Source organism: Epinephelus fuscoguttatus, linkage group LG2 (assembly GCF_011397635.1).
Source record: "Epinephelus fuscoguttatus linkage group LG2, E.fuscoguttatus.final_Chr_v1".
In the NCBI taxonomy this organism is placed as follows: domain Eukaryota; kingdom Metazoa; phylum Chordata; class Actinopteri; order Perciformes; family Serranidae; genus Epinephelus; species Epinephelus fuscoguttatus.
Window position 1 is genome coordinate 50,900,971 of NC_064753.1, and position 19,722 is coordinate 50,920,692.

A 19,722-nucleotide genomic window follows, 5' to 3' on the forward strand; every position below is an offset into this window, starting at 1 on the left:
ACTGTTATCAGTGCTAATTAGCTAATGTTAGCATGCTAACACCATAAATAAGACATTACTCATCAGTGTTAGCATTTAGCTCTCAGCGTCACTGTGTCTGAGCACAGCCTCACACAGCTGCTGATGTCAGTCACTGATTAATTAATTTCCTGGGATCCTTAAATTAAAAGATTAATTCTAATATAAATGCAGTGGTGTGTTGTGCAGTGGTTCAGACAGATGTATGTGTTGCACCTGCAGGTGTCCCAGTCCCTGCAGGTGGTGGGCCTGCTGAGCAGCAGCTCTCTGTTAGGCCCTATGGCTCAAGGCCCGGGCACCAGACGCCCACTGGAAGTCCAAATATGCCACGTCATCAAGTCCTACTTGAATCACTGTTAGTGTGGCCCCTCCCCTGGGACCACTTTGCCTCAGGAGAGCCCACCATTTTATTTTTATTGCTTTAGCGTTAAAGAACAGACTGAGACGGTTAACTCACAGTGACATGAACTCTTTACCACCAGGGGGCGTCGTGTGACCTGCTACAGAATCACTGGGTGATCAGTTTCACCTGTAAACTGTCACACTGATCCAGAGTGTGTGTGTGTGTGTGTGTGTGTGTGTGTGTGCGTTCAGACTGATCCACAGTCAGTGTGTGTGTGTGTGTGTGTGTGTGTGTGTGTGTGTGTGTGTGGAGTGTGAAGGTGTCAGACAGCAGCAGATGTCTCTGAGGAAACATTCGGCTGGTTGGAAACTTTGGCTGGAAAAAAGTCATCGTTCCACGTGTTCCTCATCTACTGAAAATATCAACCGAGCTGAGACCAAACTCGCTGTGTGTGTGTGTGTGTGTGTGTGTGTGTGTGTGTGTATGTATTTTGGGGGAGGGGTGTTAAGGTGAAGCTGAGCTCTGCAGTGTGGACAGTCTGCAGGGAGAAATGTGTCAGCAGCTGTCAACATTAATAACTCTGTCATACTGTGTGTGTGTGTGTGGCTGCCAGCATCTTACTGTATCCTTAAAGCTTTAATCCACACTCACAATGCATCGTGTGTGTGTGTGTGTGTGTGTGTGTGTGTGTGTGTGTGTGTGTGTGTAATACCTTCGTATCCTGGAGGTTTTAACCATCAAAGGAACGTCGATGTAAGAATAAGTCAGTTGTTGTGAAATCCTGCCGAATGTTTGAACCCACAGGAAACATATTTATGTGTTTTTATTTTTATAGATTTTGAGGTTTTTGACTCTTTGATGGTTATTCATTGATTTTAATCATAAAAATAATCACTAATGAAAATATGATCAGTTGCAGCTGGAGATGTCAACGGTTCATCAGTTTATTGCTGAGGATATTTTTGACAGGGTGCACGTGTCCGTCTGCAGCTTTATTTTGCTCCTCTCAGTTTAGTCTCAGCACTTTGTCGTATCACATTAAAATAAAGCTAATAATGTTTTCATGTGACGCTGTTAGTCAGCTGACAGATGTGTTAACACCATCTGGGTCTGATGGGAGCTCGCTGCCACTCATTTGGCAGTTACTGCTAGTAGCATCGGTCTGGCCATGGATGTATAGAAGGCCGTACATACGCTATGTCTTCAACTGATTACTGGTTTCTGGGTGTTTCAGGCTATCACAAAAAAAAACAAAAAGTGACATCCTTAATGCTAACATTAGCTAATTATCACTAAACACAGAGTCCAGCTGAGGCTGATGAACGTCATCAATTCTGCAGGTATTTGGTCTTAAACCGAAGCATTGGACACATTAAAATGTTGATCTGAAGATGACACTATGGTGCACCCATGACACCTTTTTATTTTCCCTTTTTAAGTTATAAACTCTCAGATTTGTTTCTTCTTCTCAGGGCTTCCATACTTTTGGACTGAGTTAGATGTTCCGGGTGTACCTAATAAAGCGGCCGCTGAGAGGTGAATGTGTGAGTGAGAGTTTGAGTCATTCATTAACCTCTTAGTGTGATCTGATAGTAAACCAGGCCTGAGGCTGCGTCCTGCGGTCAGTCGAGGGTTAACGAGGCCATCTGCTCCGAGGATTAACAGATTACGTTCACGCTGCGTCCGTCCTGACGCTGCTCTCAGATCAGGTGCTGCTAATCCCGCTGAGATTCAGGACAGAGACTGCAGGTGGGTTAACCGACTCCAGGTCAGGTGGATCTGGGTCGGCTCAGCTCGGCAGAAGGTCACTGGTTCTGTGTGAATGGCCGACTGGGACCAGTTCGCAGGATGTGAGTGTGGAGCGGCAGCATGCTGGGCTGGGTGGGAACTCTGATCAACAAGAGCTGGCTGGAGAGAGAGCGCTGCGTCCATCCGTTGGAGCTGAAGGCTCGCCGCGGACATGGACGGGTGAGACAAAAAGGAACAGGGTCAGTGTAGAGGCTGTCGTCTGATTGGTGGCTCTCACAGGTGAGACGGGACAGGAGGCTGTCAAGGATCGGGATGAGGACAGACGAGTTGGGAGATAGTGATTTATTAAATCAAACACAGCTGACCTCACCTGTGTGACACGAGGGTGTAGATTTTAAATCATCTCTGTACGATAACGATGTGTGTGTAGTCTGTGGGATGAAGCCAGCGTTCACATCTCTCTGGACATCATCCAGCTGATTTTGCACTGGCTCTTGGGTAGTTGTTCAAACCTACAGATTGTACTCACTCATCACGGACACAGAGAGGATGGAAGCAGATCGATCAAATATAAACTATGATTGTGTAGCTCTGGTTGAGGGTGAGAGGCTGTCAGCAGATAAACAGAGATCTGTGTGGGTACATGAGACCCTAAAAAAGAGGCTGGATCATGGGGAGTACCACCAGTTGGTCCAGGAGCTTCTCCTCCATCATGGACGTTTACAGTACTGCACTTATCTGCTGTTTTCTATTCAGATGGGGGGTTTTTTCACTGTAATACCGTGAGTGGCCACCGGAACAAATTTGCCGTGCGGCTGAACACCATTCCTTGGGACTTGGTTGTAACGCCGTCCTGACCCAACAGTGTTGCCCCAAACACAAACCAGACGCGTCGTGCTGCAGCTCAGTAACAGACGACCACACAAAGTTGTTACTACTTTACCTGACAGACCTGTACTTCCTCCACCTGTGTGTTAGCTTCAGATCATGCGTGAACAGCCACTAATTAAAGTTAATTTCTCCCTAAAGAGCCGATCTCCAGAGCTGTGACTCACCAGAAGTATCTTTAAGAGCATGGTCTTTATGATGACGACTCTGTGGGCTAATTAGTCCACACATCATTTTAAGCTAGCAATCTTTTTGTAAAAGCAGTAATAACTTTGTGTGGTCGTCTGTTGACGAACTGCAGTGCGACACGTCCAGTGTGTGCTTGGGGAGGCACATGACGTACTGCGGCAGCGCCGATGTGTTTGCAGATGAAGCAGCTCAAAGCCACAAACCCCCCTTAGCATTATTATCACTGTTAGCTCTGTTAGTGCCGTTAGCAGGGTCAGCACAGATAGTTGTGCTAACATAATTGACAATGCTCAATGGGGTTTGCAGCTCAAAATGAAGCTGCTTACTCACCGTGGCCACCAGGGGGAGATCAGAGAGTTGCCACCATGTATTGCTGCAATGCCATCCCAGTTACTAGCGGCAATCACGAATGAGTGGCGCTACAAGCTAACTTCCCCCCGCACCAGCTGGTGTGCAGTACAGAGGCCAACGTTAGCTAAACAGAGAACAGAGGTTGGGCATAGGGCGCCATTTTTTCACGTTAATGCAGCTAACCAACCATCTGTCGGCAAAACCAAACCAAAAACATTTGCATCACAACATATTAAAATGTCTTCACGTCTAAATTTGGTGCTAAAGCTCAGTTTTATTTTTATGTTTCCTGAACAATGAGCCAGTCAGTCGGCAGTAAACGGGTGTTGAGAGCAGAATTAACAGAAACTGACGTCCCTGGTTGGGTGTGTAGGATTCAGTAACATGTACCTGTGAGGTTGCAGATTAAATGCCCCTCCCCCACCCTGCAGTGAACCTACGGTGGCCCTCAGGTGACATAAACATGTGAACAGGGTTCAGCAGAGCTGCTGTTACAAAGAGAAAACTTCACTTCCTTCACAGGACTGTTTTTAATCATGTCAGCTTTATTCTGAAAGGCCCAGGTGTGACGCTCTGTTTTCCTGTGTGTGTGTGTGTGTGTGTGTGTGTGTGTGTGTGTGTGTGTGTGTTTGCAGCCGGTCCAGCGGTCCAGCGCTCTGCTCAGCCCGGCGGTCATGTTCAGCACGAGAAAGACCTGGGACCTTAGCCACACCCCCTGCCTGCAGGAGCTCTGGAAGAAAGATATCTCATTGGACGGTGAGTCAGACGTCTGTCGCAGAGGAGGAGGAACAGAAAACACCAGCGTGGCTGCATTTTTGGCATGACTGTGTGTCTGTGTGTGTGTGTGTGTGTGTGTGTGTGTGTGTGTAGAGGTGAGTCATACCTGTTAGAAATGAATGGAGCTCAGCAGTGAGAGGAAGCAGAGGAAAGCTGAGTGTGTGTGAGCGTAGACGAACAGGTGAGATCACATCATGTTTATTTATTTGTTTGTTTATCTGTGTGTGTGTTTGTTGGCTCTGTGTGTGTGTGTGTATGTGTGTGTGTGTGTTTTTCTCAGCTGATCGTTTTACAGTTGGACTCTCAGGAGACGACAGATCAGGTTAACAACAACACTGCAGCTTTTGTCACAGACTCACAGAGAGTTTCTGTTTCTGCTCGGACTCTGTGTTCGTCTCATTATTCTGAGTTTATTCTCTGTTTCTATCAAAGATCATTTTCCTCCCGGCCGTCGTGTCAGTCATGAAAAGGTTTGGTTTGTTCACAGCTGACAGGATCAGTCAGAAACTGTTTCAACTCGTCCAACACTTTGCTGTCTGTCTCTGTTTTCGGAACATTTTTGACTGTTGGTTGGACAAAATCAGACGTTTGAAGACGTCACCTTTTTCACTGTTTTCTGACATTTTATAGACAAACTGTTGAATTGATTAATCAACAAAATAGTAGGGCTGACACCTTCCACTCGATTGGTTTATTGAGTAGGCGATGTGGCCCTAAAATAATATCAGGATATTTTTAGGATATATTTGTGATAACGATATTCTTGATGATCTGACAAATTAGTGAAATTATATATATATATTCATTATCTATCAATTTAAGAAAACAGTATTGCAACAAAATAAATGATATAGTTTCACAGTTTGCTTCTAGTATTCAGTAAAAACTGAAGAAACATTTCTTTAGTTTGTGAACAACAACAGTAACTCAGTGAGATTCAGATTCTGTGACAATATTAATATGATAGTTTCTGTGTGTTTTGGTTCTTTATAAAACACAGACTGTGTTCGAGGTCACTGAAAACGGATCCTTTTTAAAAGAGGCGAGAGCGAAGAGGTGTCCACGTGTAGACAGAAGCCCTTTTTACACAGATGGCGCCACAGAGACGCAACAACGTCCCGTCTTTATGTCTCCGTTACATGTTTACATAGAACCAAACAACAGCGGCATCATGTGGCTCCAGTGTGTGTTTACAGACAGCGTGATGACATCACAGAATCCAAAGAGGAGTGACATGTAACACAACAGCGTCGGTCTCTAGTGTGACATATAACATACGTGTCAGCAGCTCTTTATAAACAATAACAATGACGTCACATGTCAATAATCATGTAGCGTCCCTGTTATATGGCGGCTGATCTCGTCCTCTGCTCGGAGGGTAAGGAGCTTCTGGACCTCACTGTTTGAGTTAGCTGCTAACTGCTATCAGCTACTTTTTAGGTCTCCCGTGGTCTCGAGTCACAAACATAACACGTTGTCAAAACTCCACCCCCGTCCTGTCCATGTTCCCGTCCCGCCTTAAAGGAGAGCTGACTCTGTCTGTCCGCTCCACCTTGTACCTTTTTATACAGCATGGCGAGGCAGAGTGACTGTGTGAAATTCCCGCCTTGAGGTGGCGGTGTAAAAGGGGCGAGGGAAAACTGAGTTTTTGGATGTGATATCAGTGTATTCTGTTGTCTCCTCTGTGAGTTGATGTTTCATTCGGTGTCTGACGTGACCAACATGGCGCTGCTCTGACCTGCTGACGGGAGGCTTTACACAAATGTCCCGTCACTCTTCGTCCATGTTGAGGATTGGAGACGTCAGAATGAGTGTCAGAGGTCACTGCTCCATGTTACAACACTCCCATAACACTGACCCCTCTGCAGACGTCGCTACCTGTGTTTTCAATTTTTTCATTCATTTTGTTTTTTAAACTATTCTGTGGACGGGATTTTTTTGAAGTGTGTGTGTGTGTGTGTGTGTGTGTGTTGAGACTTCTCAGTGTTTGAATTATCTGTGTGTTGTGTTTTCAGCAGTGTGTCACATTTACTGTCGTCCAGGAAAAACAAACGCTCAGCGTTTTCTCACGTGTGTGTGTGTGTGTGTGTGTAATCCTGTTCAGTGTGTTGCTGCAGAACAGTGTTTGGTTTAAAGCAGGTATAAGTCTGTGTGTGTGTGTGTGTGTGTGTGTGTGTGTGTTAAGTCTGTTTAATGCTCAGATTTTTCCCACAGAGTGCAGATTGTTCTCAGGTTGATAAGATTTGAGGCCTTGTACAAGAAACTTGTGACCACACACACACACACACACACACACACACACACAGAGCAGCAGGTTAATATGTCAGCGGCGGTGGTTATCAGCTGTTATCTGGTCAGACTGGTTTTTGTGGTGTTGAGGAGTGCAGGTTTCCTCAGGAGCAGGAGCAGGAGCAGGAGAGGAAGGAAACAGTTTGAGGTTGTTTCTAGTTTTCTGCACGTTGACCTCGGTAATCTCACCAACAATCTGCTTACTGATTTCATTCTGTTCACTCTTTTCTCCTTAAGAGATTTACACACACCGACATCAGGAGGTCTGATCCAGAAACAATCGTACAGTTAACGGGACGGGCTGGTTTCAGTCTGCACTTCTCATCAGGGCGGCAGTTTGAATTCATCTGTCTGAAGTTGCTCTCCTTTTTTCTGTTGCAGCAGCTGAATCCTCCCAAAATACCTCCACACTGTTGTTTAGAAGTTCTGACGTGCTGATTATTTGTGTGTCTGTGTGAGTGTGGTGAAACTCATCATCTGAATTAGAAATCAGTTTTTTAACTTGTCAACTTGTGCGATAAACACATCGTGAACAAAAAGTGTGTTTGTCTTTTTTTAATCATTTAAAAGTGTTCATAGAAAACTGCACTCAGACATGTGACCGTTGGTGCTGTCTGCGTTCAGTTCAGGCCAGGAAGTTTGTTGATCTGGTGGGTGTTGTGGGGTCAGAGGTCACACCGTCGACACAGTCCTGTTGTCTTCCTCTGGAGCTGTGAAAGATGACCACACTGCCACGTTTTGTCTTCTAGACAGCGTGCTGCACGTGTTCTTCTTCTTCTCTGTGTTTGTTGGCGTCTCACAACCCAAGTTTAAAGGTACATGTAGCGCCACCCACTGTGTCGGGGTGTAGATGCTGCCCTTGTTAAGTCATGTAAAGCAGTCTGGCTTTGTGTTAATAGTTTTATTGAACGGCTTTAATTTTAATTATCGAAATAGTGCATAATTGTAATAACATTTCATTATTGGCAGATGATTTATTGGCCCGATATATATCTAACTGTAGTTCCTGCATATTTTCCTCGTGTCGTGCAGCCCTAGTTTGAACAAGTCTGATGCTGAAAAAGTGGAAAAGATTAAAACCTTATTTAAGTTGTCGACTGGCTTTATTTTAAACGTGTCAGGATCTTTGGGTCGTAGTTGTACAAACATGTCAGTATTTCTGTAGATGATGTCAGTTTGTTTACCTCCACCTGCAGTCAGCATCAGCCTGCAGCTGTTAGAGCAGCAGCTGAAGGTCAGACTGAATGTTTGTCCTCAGTCAGGACAGACTGAGTCCAGAACTTTGGACCTGGTCCCAGAGTGATTATGTGTGTGCAGCAGTGATCAGCTGACAGCAGGTCGGGCTGACAGGAAGAGTATATTTTAACGCTGATCATACGAAGGAAGTGTGTCCGTCAGCATGTCCTTCACCTGCTGCTGTTTGTCTGTCCCTCGTGTCCCGCAGCGAGCTCAGTGGACTTCCTGATGAGTGATGGTGAAGACGACGGCTCCTTCCTGTCTCTGCCCACCGCCGCCTTCTCACAGCGCCCCTCTCTGTCTGCAGAGCTGACCGAAACAAACACACCCAGCCAGCAGCTGCTCATCCAGGTAACTGTGTGTGCGTGCGTGTAGTGATAGACTGCTGACTCACCGCTGACATTAGCACAAACTCTGTTTACACCTCGGGGGACACTTCCTGTCGACCTGCTCATTACATCTGTGACATTACAGTAGATCCACTCTGATGTTTGAGTAACTCTGCATGTTCCTCATCACACACACACACACACACACACACACACACACACACACACACACACAGCAGCAGTTTCCACCGAGCAGTCCGCTTTAGTTGCTTTGTTTCTGTCTCCACAGTGAAAGTTGTGGATGGTCCCAACAGAAGCGTTCCTTAGCGTCCCCATGTTTGGTCCCCCCTCTGTTGGGGTACCTAGCACACAGATCTGGTACTAAAAGGTGAAGCTAGAAACCCTGCAGTCTGATTGGTCAGTAGAGGACGCTCACTCTGGTTTTATGTAACCTCTGTTCATACATCAGTAAACTACAACTATAAAATGAAAGAGAAAAAAATCACTTCATTCACTGGGCCGACTGCCGGCAACTTTTAAGGTGGAACGTTAACTTGTAATGTTGTGACGGCTCGGTACAAACACACAAACTGTTACAGCCCTCACGTTTACAAGTATCAGAGAAACTGTAGATTTAAACTGACCTCAGAGCAGCCGGACATGATGAGTGACTCCTTAGTCTGAATATCAGTCAGATTCCTTCCCGTTCAAAGAAACATTCACTGTTTCATCTGCGTTGTTCTCCACATGTCTGCTCATATGTCTCTGGTTCTGTCTCATTCTGCTGTCCTCCATGTTTCCATGCTGTCGTCTGTCTGCAGAGGGTCACCTGGTCCTGCTGGTGGACTCCTGCCAACGTAAAAACCTTCATTCTGCCTCTGTTTCCTAGTTTCTGTTGCTTACATTCAGAGCCTCCTTCTTTTCTTTCTGTACGTGTCCTTTTCCTACCTGTCATTTCATCCTCTCTTTCCTCACTGACTGACAGATGTAGACGTGTGTCATGACCTCTGCAGCTCCTTTAGCTCCACAGAACTGAAAACCTGACGCTCATTCATTCATGTTTCTGTGTTTCTGTGTGTGTGTGTGTGTTTAGACTCTACAGGACAAAGTCTGTGAGTTTCAGGCTCGTCTTCACTCTGAGGAAGTCACTCGTCACCTGCTGCTCCAGCAGCTGCAGCAGCACAGCGTTCAGGAGAAGACGTGTGTCAGCGGTGTTCAGACGCTGCTGGAGGAGTCGGCTCAGCCCAACGGTGAGAACACACCTGATGTTACACAGGTTACAGCTGCAGACCTGATGTTACACAGGTTACAGCTGCAGACCTGATGTTACACAGGGTCTGTAGACATTATTCTAAACTCATTTATTTTCACAGGGTTAGACATTGATGAGATTTCTTTGACATTGACTGTGTGTGTGTGTGTGTGTGTGTGTGTAGGTGTGAGGGTGTTGCAGCCAGGTGAACGACCTTTGGATCGTCTCAGCTGTCCAGAAGAAGAGCAGCTCGTTACTCGGCTGCGCACACAGGTATGTCTACGCAGGCCGGCTGTGGCCGCCCATCAGTTCTCTTTACAAATAAGTAAAATAGATTAAAAAAAATGATGTCACAATAAATCCTTCACACCAGCGGAGTGTTCCTGTGCAGTTGGCCTAACTGTCCTTGAACACAACAACCTGCCCAAAAATGCCTTAATTACAGCTTTATCAGAGACTTCATGTGACGAGTGGCTCCGTGAGCAGATGTAATCTGTAATTCAGTTTTTTAAAAGTCGTGCTGTTTTGTGTCGAGTGTACAGAATGAGGATAAACGCTCAGGGAACTGTCGGGCCCTCGGGCCCATAGCTGTCTGGAGATACGGCCCTTTGAAAAACACAGCTCAGCAGCCGTGGTCTCCAGGAGAGACATCACACCTGTACAGCTGCTTCACCCTCCTCCCATCATGCTTTAGGGCATGTCAACAGGAAGTATATTGTTGTAATGGTCAGTTAGCTATAGGCTGCAACCTGAGCCTGTTTCTTTTGGTCTTTATTTGTTCAGATTGCTGAATACTAAGTTTGCCGTGTACTTCCTGTTGCACCTGCCCGTGTGGCTTCGCAGGATGTCTTTACTTCGACTCTCTCACAGTTTGAAAACCTGTAACCTGGTTAATAAGAGTCGAGTATCAGTGCTGTCAGACTGTCAGTCAGGGCTGAGACATCTGTGTTTGGACTGAACATAGTCGAGGGTGTGTGACAGCTCTCTGTGACGTGAATAATCAGAGGTGACGTCTCAGCTGTCAGACTGATCTGTGAGCATCAGCATGAGATGTGAAACCAGTGTGACTCTTTGTCAGGTTTGTTTTATTGATGTAATGAACAGTCTGTCTGTTCAGCAGCTTTCTGACGTGTGACTCTGTTTTTCAGTGACGTGTCTGAATATTTCACATCACACAGACTGACTCAAGTCAAAACTCTGATTCCTGTCAAGTGTTTGCAGATCTTAGTTTTTGCGAATAAAGTAAAAGGCACACAGATTTAAAAGTGTGTGTGTGACTTCTCTGCAGAGCTGATGTGTCAAGTTCTTCAGATGGATGTTTGTTGTGTTTGCAGGTGGAGGAGCTGGAGGAGAAGCTGTTGGATCAGACCCAGGAGGTGGAGAGACTTCGCTCTGAACTGGTGAGACCCTGCTGTACTGCATTCCTGAGGAACCCTGGGAAACAGACACACACATGAACACACACACACCCACACACACGCTCCCTTCGAATGGAACATGCGAGTTCATGTTTAGGACATGGGGAGTTGTTTACACCACTGGTTACCAACCTAGGGGTCGGCAGAGCTTCATGGGGGAGGGGGTCTTGATTTTAAGTGGTGTTGCAGAACGTTCTTAAAAATAGGATCAGGGTGCGTTGAAGACCTGAACACAGACTGTATCACAGCACCTTCAGTCTCTGCTGAACAGCCTCATTGTGCATTTGAAAAGCTAAAAGAACAACTGCCGAACAAAAGACAAGTAAAATATTGAATTTGTTAAAAAAAAACAAAAAACAAAAACCAGAGCACAGATTATCAGTCGTTCTTCACTGAGAATAATATGAAGTGTCACTTTGTCAGGGGTCGTCAGTTTACTCAGTTATAGTAAAGGGCTCCTTTAAGGAAAAAGGTTGGGACCCACTGGTGTACACAACATGCTTTGTGGCGCTGCTGTTGGCGGATTCTTTGACATGCAGACCAGAGGAGCCGGAGATCAAACCACTGATCTTCCGATTGGTGGACAACCCGCTCTACCTCTGAGCCACAGCCGCCTGACTGTGTCCTCGTGTCCTGTAGGGGGCGACAGACCTGGAGAAGCAGCTGGAGCTGCTGGTGGTGGAGAACCAGCGTCTGAAGCAGGAGCTGAAGTCATGCAGGAGCTCAGAGCTTCAGAGCCTCGACGCCGCCGCTGCTGCTGCAGAGAGCTGCAGCTGCAGCCACTGCCCTCACAGACAGGTAGATACTGTATATATACACACCCAGGTGTACACACTGCCCTCACAGACAGGTAGATACTGTATATATACACACCCAGGTGTACACACTGCCCTCACAGACAGGTAGATACTGTATATATACACACCCAGGTGTACACACTGCCCTCACAGACAGGTAGATACTGTATATATACACACCCAGGTGTACACACTGCCCTCACAGACAGGTAGATACTGTATATATACACACCCAGGTGTACACACTGCCCTCACAGACAGGTAGATACTGTATATATACACACCCAGGTGTACACACTGCCCTCACAGACAGGTAGATACTGTATATATACACACCCAGGTGTACACACTGCCCTCACAGACAGGTAGAGATACATTCTGTAGAGATATTTGTCCAGGTAATCCCAGGTGTGATGAAGGTTCCCGGTGTGTTAACCGGCAGGACGGCCTGATATTTTTCTCAGGAAGTTCACTCACAAGATAACAAACTGTTTCTTTTGCTCTCTAATCAAATAAAGTTGTGCGGTTCAGTCATCTCAGGTAGGAGACGTATAACCTCTGACTGTGTCCCGCAGGATGCAGAGTCCCTGCAGAGGGAGGTGTCTCGCTGGGAGAGCCAGGCCCGCCAGAGGGAGCGGCGGCTGGCTGAGCTGGAGCGAGAGCTGCTGGAGAAAACCTCCAGAGTGGAGAGTCTCCGCCTGCAGCTGGACGAGTCCACGAGGCAGCTGGACGACGGCCGGAGGCAGCTGGAGGAGTCGAGGCGGAGGCAGGGAGAGGCCGAGCATAAACTCAGCCTCCGATTGCAGGAGTGTGAGGAGGAGCTCGCCAGGCAGGCGGCCACGCCCCCCAAAGTCAAGGTGAGGAGATGCTCGTCAGAGACGGGTCAGACTGGGTCCCACTGACACAGGAGATCTAATGAGAGTTGTCTTTCCTCAGTATGTGACTCAGACGGTGGAGGTGGAGTCAGCTGACTCTCAGAGAGCGCTGGCAGAGCTGCAGACGAAGAACGCCAGCCTGCAGGAGCAGCTGTCTGTGCAGAGGCAGCTGCTCCGAGAGCTGGAGACGCAGCTGCACGAGTCTCAGAGGACCTGCGCTCAGCTCAGGACGCAGGTAACATCAGGAGCTGTTGTCCATCTGTCTCCCTGTCTCCCTGTCTCCCTGTCTCTCTGTCTCCCTGTCTGTCTGTCCATCTGTCTTCTTCAGTTTGAGATTCACCAACAATAATAACCAGCCTCACACAGGGAGTCTGCAGCCCGCTGCATGAAGTGTCTCATGGTGTCTGTCCACTCTGTCCACACTTTTTGTCTCAGCGTCCGCGTCTTTATTAAAATTGTCTCCAGTGAACAGAGAGCCGTGTGGATTTAGAGAGCAAGCGTCAAATGAGTTGAGCGTCCAGCAGCCAGTCAGATGAGGCGGGACTCATCACCACAGTGACCAAATAAACGGAGGAGGGGCTCATTCTGGGCGTGTCCATCTGTCTGTCTGTCCAGAGCTGTAGGATGTGATAGGTCAGATAAAAACTGTCATAACAGAAACAGAAGAGCTCATCAGATCGGTCAGATACTGACTGGTGCTGGTAGAGCTGCAGCGTTTAATAGCTTCATTGCTCGTAGTTGTCAATAATGCTACGCTGTGATTGGTGAATCACACGTGAGCCCTGTTGTAAGATAATTTCTGCGCTCACATCTGAGCTGGCTTGTAGGATGGATAAATGAGGGCCATCATGTTTTCAGGTTGACTGTCCGTCCCGTTCACGTGAACACGAGATCTCAAGATTTAAACTTTTTAAATTTGGCACAAACGTCCACAAGGACACGTGGAAAACTATGAACTAAGTAGAATATTGTCCTCGAAGGTCAAAGGTCAGTGTGACCTCACAAAACATGTTTTTGTCCATAACTGAAGAATTCATTCACTAACTCTGACCAAACTTGACACAAATGTCTAACAAATGAAGGTCAAAAGGTCAAAGGTCAGCTTGACTCTGACATCATCATGTTTTAACGTCATATCTCAGGAACAGAAGGGGAGACATTTGGTCAGATACTGAATTGGTGCTCTTTGATGTCTCATTAAGAATCACAGCCTGTCGTTCTTCTGTTAAACCATCACTTCACATTACGATGAGTTCAGGTGCTTCACTGCAGAGTTCACTGACCGTGGTTCATTATTGTTGGTGTCTGGGTTTTTTTCCTTCTCTCACCTGACAGCAGGTGTTGAATCTTATAATCAGATGTTTCTTTCCTCATGTGTGTCTGACTGTCCCTTCACACTGTGTTCACACTGACCTGGAGTCTGTATCATGAAGCTCAGCTCAGTCTGTTTGCTCTGTTTGTCCTCACATCACTGGTCCTGGATATAAACCAGTGTCATGAAGCTGGTTATTAACTGGTTCTGTTGGTTTACTGAGCAGCTGTGAGTGTGAGAGGAGGAGCTGATCACCTCAGAGGAAATGAGGTTGTTGTAGTGTTAAACAGTGATATTAAAACATCAACAATATGATCACAAGCAGAGTGAAACAGGAAACTGTAGAAACACCAGAAATAATTCCAGGATATTATAAATAAGGCTGTAGATGAGTGTGGGAATGATTTTATAACTGAATGACATGTTCAGTAATAAAAAAAGAAGAAGATTTATTGAGATTAATTTTAGGTGACGCTGGTGATCTGCTCTGGTTTAAACTAAGCGTCATGACATCAGAAAACCTTCAAGTTAAAAGGAAGGTTCTGACCAACATGGCGGCTTCTTGCTGTTTATTTTACATCAGACTGTGAAACAAACATTTGAAGTGATTCACATGAAATCAGATTTATTTTAAAAACTAGATGTACGTTTTGTGCGAGTCCTTGCTTCCTCTGAATGGGAGCTGACGAGTGCAGAGTGGGACACGCAGCAGGTCCATATGAAGCCAGACTGATGTGGGGTCATGATACAGAGCCCAGGTGTGGTTGACGTGGAGAGCCACAGGTGATGTAGCTCAGGATGGAGGAGTGTGATGATGTCAGGTGGATGAACAGACTGATCTGAGGCTGGTTTAAACTCCCCCTCTGCACTTTAACCCTCTTCTTTCTGCATGTGCTCGGCTTCAGCTGCACGCCGATCGAAGTCGTCTGTGCGGCCTCCTCTGCAAGGCTGTCGGCAGGGGCAGCGGCGAGATGGTTCGCAGGTTGTCCAAGGTTGGCCACGCCCCCTTCTCCTGTGACATCATTAAGATTCAGAGAGCAGAGGAGGTGTTACCCTCTGAGAGCTCGGGCTCCAAAGCTGCCAAATAAACCACAGACGCTTCAGACAGCAGCGCAGAGTCTGTTTACACCTGCGGGTAACATCGTCTCAGTGATCAGAACTGAAGTGGACGAATGAGACACATCGCTGTCCACACCTTCGTCTGTCACATGTCTCCACTCCACGATTTTGTTTCTGCCTATGTCTCTTACACTGGAAGGTCAAACACACAGATATTCCGTCCGCACATTCGGGTTGTGTCGGTACAACTGGAGATATCGGTTTCAGCAGAATGACGTGTTTTCACGTGGCGACGCATCAGGACACATGTCTTATCTTACAAAAGACATGTGGTCAGATTTGTCCCAGAGCACCTCAACAAGTGGGTTGAGCCATCAGATGGTCCTGGAAGTGGTTTCGACTTTTATTTAGGGCCGTCCACTTGTGATTGGATCACACACGTTAACCAGGTGTAAACAGACTCATTCAGAACCAGAGCGCACTGTGTGAGACGAGCGTCACACGTGTGAAGACATAAACACACACTTGAATACACACAAGAACAAAAGCTCTCAGGAGAACAGTTTAAATCATTTTTTAACCCAAAGAAACAAATTTATTTGCTCAAGTTAAAACAAAACAAATTATATCAAACAAGAGTTAAAGTCTTTTTAAACTTCTGGGAAAATGTATTTATGTTTTTAAATTGTTTAATTGTTTATTTTCTCAAATAACTTCTATGTATTTATTTAATTTCTACACGTTCTTCATTAAAAACAAAAGATGTCCTCTGAAGTTAAACAGTTTCAGTCTGCTTCACTTGTTTTTCTGAACTTCTGAAATGAGTTTACAGCTGAAACAAAGTCATGATGTGGTTTAAACTGGTTTTACTGGGAAGCTTTGGAGCCTGTGAGACTCTGTCAGATCTCCCAGTCTGTGATATGGACCCAGTAAACCTCTCCCAGTGCTCCCTGTTGTTCCCCTCCACACCATCGAGGCTGCGTTCACACTACAGCTGAGATTAAAGGATCGTTTATTATTGAGATCTGAATTTTATTTCATTTTTATTTTATTTATTTGGTTTTCACTTCATGGTTTTTCTTCAGCGCACACAGACTGGACAGAGGGAGAAACTAAACTCACTATGTAAATAGAATAAGCTTAATATGATTATTTATCAAGTAAAACCAGATGTCAACGATATAAAACTCTTCATAAATCAGATGAATCAACATTATTAGTGTTAATAATCAGAATTACAACCACGAGACGGACGTGATCAGTTCTGTTCTTCACATTTGTTTCAACAATATGAACCGGAACGCAGCAAGTTAACGTGTTAGCATCAGGCTAGCTGATAGCAAGTGAGGCAGCTGACCTGCTAACGAGCTACATTTTAGCTACACTTTAACTTTACAAGTTATAGACATGAACAGCTTTGGTGCCAACTGCTGCTAAACTTTTTGACATTTCTGTTTCTGCATCTGTTCAACATACACATTAATGTTAATGTGAATGCAGCTAGGCTAACAGTTTCCCCCGCTTCCAGTCTCTGTTCTAAGCTAGGCTAACAGTTTACCCTGCTTCCAGTCTTTGTGCTAAGCTAGGCTAATAGTTTACCCCTGCTTCCAGTCTCTGTGCTAAGCTAGGCTAACAGTTTCCCCCACTTCCAGTCTCTGTGCTAAGCTAGGCTAACAGTTTCCTCCGCTTCCAGTCTTTGTGCTAAGCTAGGCTAACAGTTTCCTCCGCTTCCAGTCTCTGTTCTAAGCTAGGCTAACAGTTTCCCCCACTTCCAGTCTCTGTGCTAAGCTAGGCTAACAGTTTCCTCCGCTTCCAGTCTTTGTGCTAAGCTAGGCTAACAGTTTACCCTTGCTTCCAGTCTCTGTTCTAAGCTAGGCTAACAGTTTCCCCCGCTTCCAGTCTTTGTGCTAAGCTAGGCTAACAGTTTCCCCCACTTCCAGTCTTTGTGCTAAGCTAGACTAACAGTTTCCTCCGCTTCCAGTCTTTGTGCTAAGCTAGGCTAACAGTTTACCCCGCTTCCAGTCTTTGTGCTAAGCATTTAGCACATCACTGAGAGATGAGACTGCAGAGGTCAGAGGTCAGTGCTACAGCTAACTTCAGCTAACTGCTGTTTCTGTTTGGCCAGCATCTTCTTCCTTAGTGTTGTTGTTACGTCACTGCCTGCTGGTTTTATTGTGTTTGTGCGTTTCCATTCGGGCAAAGTTTTTTATAACTGACTGTGAGTGTGGGCCCGAATTGTTTCTTTATATTAAAGTAGGAAAACTGTTAAAAACATCCTGTGTCCATGTGGACGAGGCCTCGGCTGCAGTGTGAATGTGTCCTTCCTGTTTCTGACTCCTCCTCCTGAACCTGTGCGCCTGTGGTCGTATTTACCTGAGTGTTCTCCAGTGGTAGCAGCTTCATGTGTCCATACAGGTGATTAAGAGATGAATCTTCAGTGAAACTAAAGATCTGAAAATATTGTGTTTTCATACTGACTCTGTGTCTCCAGACGATGAGTGAGGACAGACAGACTGCAGCAGGTTCAGGACTGATTCTCCCTCCTGACAGTCTGATCTGAGATCTTGGTCGCAAAGAGTTGAACAGTTGACAGATCCAGTCTGATGAGTTTGTAAAGCTGGATGATCACAGAGCAGCTGATGGTGTTGCCAAGCTACAGTAAACATTAGCCCTTGAGGCTAACGCCAGTTAGCATGCTACCGTCAACAGATATTAAAGCTGACAGTAAAGTGTCGCTCCAGCTCTCACTAACACATGTCCATCTTTTTCTCATTCTGACTCCTTCAGCTTCTGCTTTTGGTTTTCTTACTGGACATCATGAATGACATCACAGCGCCATGTCGCACCACGTCACTCGTTCATGCTCCCTCTGACACCATATAATAATCTCAAAGCAGTGCAGTGTGTTATTTTTAAATCATTCAGTGTGTGTGTTTCTGATCAGAGAGAACGTGAGTGAAGTTGATTTCAAACTAAGAGAGGACTTTTATGTCTCCTGCAGTTTGGTTGAATGTGTTGGGGCTGTGAGGGACGTCCTGTAGGTGTGTTGTTACAGATACAGGTGAGGACAGGAAGTCCAGCCTGAGGTTCATAGTTCTGTGAGACAGGATTTTATGACTCTGTGACGTTAGTGTTGTGTCCTCTGTCCTCGCTGTCCTCTCTGTCCTCTCTGTCCTCTGACTCTGTGATCATCAGATGGACAGCAGAAGTTCACTGTAAAGTGACTGCAGAGAGTCTGTCCTCCGTGTCCTCTCTGTCCTCTCTGTCCCCTGTAACGACGTCCTCCCTGTCCCCCGTCAGATCCTGGTGTATGAGGGGGAGATGGAGCGGGCTCAGGGACAGCTGGAGGTGGAGATGCAGAATCTGGAGGAGGAGAAGAACCGCGTGATCGAGGAGGCGTTCATCAGAGCCGAGAGCGAGATGAAGGCCGTCCACGAGAACCTGGCAGGTCAGTGTCCTCTCTGTCCTCCTGGGTCACAGTGTGTGTCGCTGTGTGGGTGTGTGTCTTCTCACGGTGTGTGTGTGTGTGTGTGTGTGTGTGTGTGTGTGTGTGTGTGTGTGTGTGTGTGTGTGTGTGTGTCTCAGGTGTGCGGATGAACCTGCTGAGCCTGCAGCCGGCCCTCAGGACTCTCACCTGTGACTACAACTGTCTGAAGAGACAGGTCCAGGAGTTCCCCTTCATGTTGGACAAGGCCATCGCAGAGGCCAAGCAGGAGGTGAGTCCCACTCCTTCTGTCCTCACTCCTTCTGTCCTCACTCCTTCTGTCCTTACTCCTTCTGTCCTCACTCCTACTGTCCTCACTCCTTCTGTCCTCACTGCTTCTGTCCTTACTCCTTCTGTCCTCACTCCTACTGTCCTCACTCCTTCTGTCCTCACTCCTACTGTCCTCACTGCTTCTGTCCTCACTGCTTCTGTCCTCACTCCTTCTGTCCACACTCCTTCTGTCCTCACTCCTTCTGTCCTCACTCCTTCTGTCCTCACTGCTTGTCTTCCTCTCTCCTCACATCTTCATTCCTCCAACAGAAACAGTTTATTGATTGTTGACTAAAGTAAAGAAACAACTGTGTTATGATATTGACAATTGTGTGTGTGTGTGTGTGTGTGTGTGTGTGTGTGTGTCAGATCTGTCAGGTGATCAGTGATGTCAGCAGCACCAATCAGGAGCTGCTGCGTAAATACAAGAGAGAGATGAACCTGAGGAAGAAATGTCACAACGAGCTGGTTCGACTCAAAGGTCTGAAATTCACCACATTCACACACAGTTACACCTTCAGCTGTTTACACCTGTTTACCCCACCTTTACACACCTTCACTCTCTGTTTACTCCTGTTTACATCTCTGATAGATAGATATATATGTATATATATATATATATATATATATATATATATATATACATACATATCTCTGTTTCCATTACAGTTCATTCACTTTGTAAATGCTGTACAACACAAATATGTATTTTGATTTTATATCTTAGACTCTTCTCTTTTACTGGTGTCTTATTATTTCTTTTTAAACTTATTGAAGGAGTTGTATCAGAGGGAGCTGAGATCTAACGACTGCTCCTCTCTAACTGTTGTTCACATGACAACAAATAAAGTTTGGATCAAGTTTTCAGACTGTTAAATTTTATGTGAAATCTGGCGGGCAGGACTTCAGACATGCTGATGTGTAGTTAGTGGCAGATTAAATCGTTCTTCCCTGGAAACTTCCACATAAATCACAGACCCATAAAATAAAGTGTTGTGGTTTGTTTGTTCTTGTCCAACATGGCGGGCCACACGCTGCCTCAAAGGCTCCATCATACGATCAGAAACTCAATTAGAGACTAGAATC

The 19,722-nt window shown here is 46.0% G+C and overlaps 1 protein-coding gene across 6 annotated transcripts in view; it reads left to right on the top strand.

Moving 5' to 3' along the window:
- The window catches only part of kifc3 (kinesin family member C3), a 61,069-nt gene that overhangs the window by 30,919 nt on the left and 10,428 nt on the right, over nucleotides 1-19,722 (top strand). For 4 of the 6 annotated variants that reach the window (XM_049563618.1, XM_049563600.1, XM_049563609.1 and 1 more), the window contains exons 2-12: nucleotides 4,174-4,294; nucleotides 8,049-8,191; nucleotides 9,263-9,419; nucleotides 9,606-9,694; nucleotides 10,756-10,821; nucleotides 11,479-11,637; nucleotides 12,212-12,493; nucleotides 12,573-12,746; nucleotides 18,183-18,330; nucleotides 18,468-18,598; nucleotides 19,006-19,117. In XM_049563618.1, coding sequence (XP_049419575.1) covers nucleotides 4,213-4,294; nucleotides 8,049-8,191; nucleotides 9,263-9,419; nucleotides 9,606-9,694; nucleotides 10,756-10,821; nucleotides 11,479-11,637; nucleotides 12,212-12,493; nucleotides 12,573-12,746; nucleotides 18,183-18,330; nucleotides 18,468-18,598; nucleotides 19,006-19,117 — 1,543 coding nt within the window. In that variant the 5' untranslated portion in view covers nucleotides 4,174-4,212. Of the gene's footprint in view, nucleotides 1-4,173; nucleotides 4,295-4,357; nucleotides 4,497-8,048; nucleotides 8,192-9,262; nucleotides 9,420-9,605; nucleotides 9,695-10,755; nucleotides 10,822-11,478; nucleotides 11,638-12,211; nucleotides 12,494-12,572; nucleotides 12,747-18,182; nucleotides 18,331-18,467; nucleotides 18,599-19,005; nucleotides 19,118-19,722 lie in introns of those variants that run through there. The other 2 variants (XM_049563624.1, XM_049563633.1) reach the window with 2 other exon arrangements.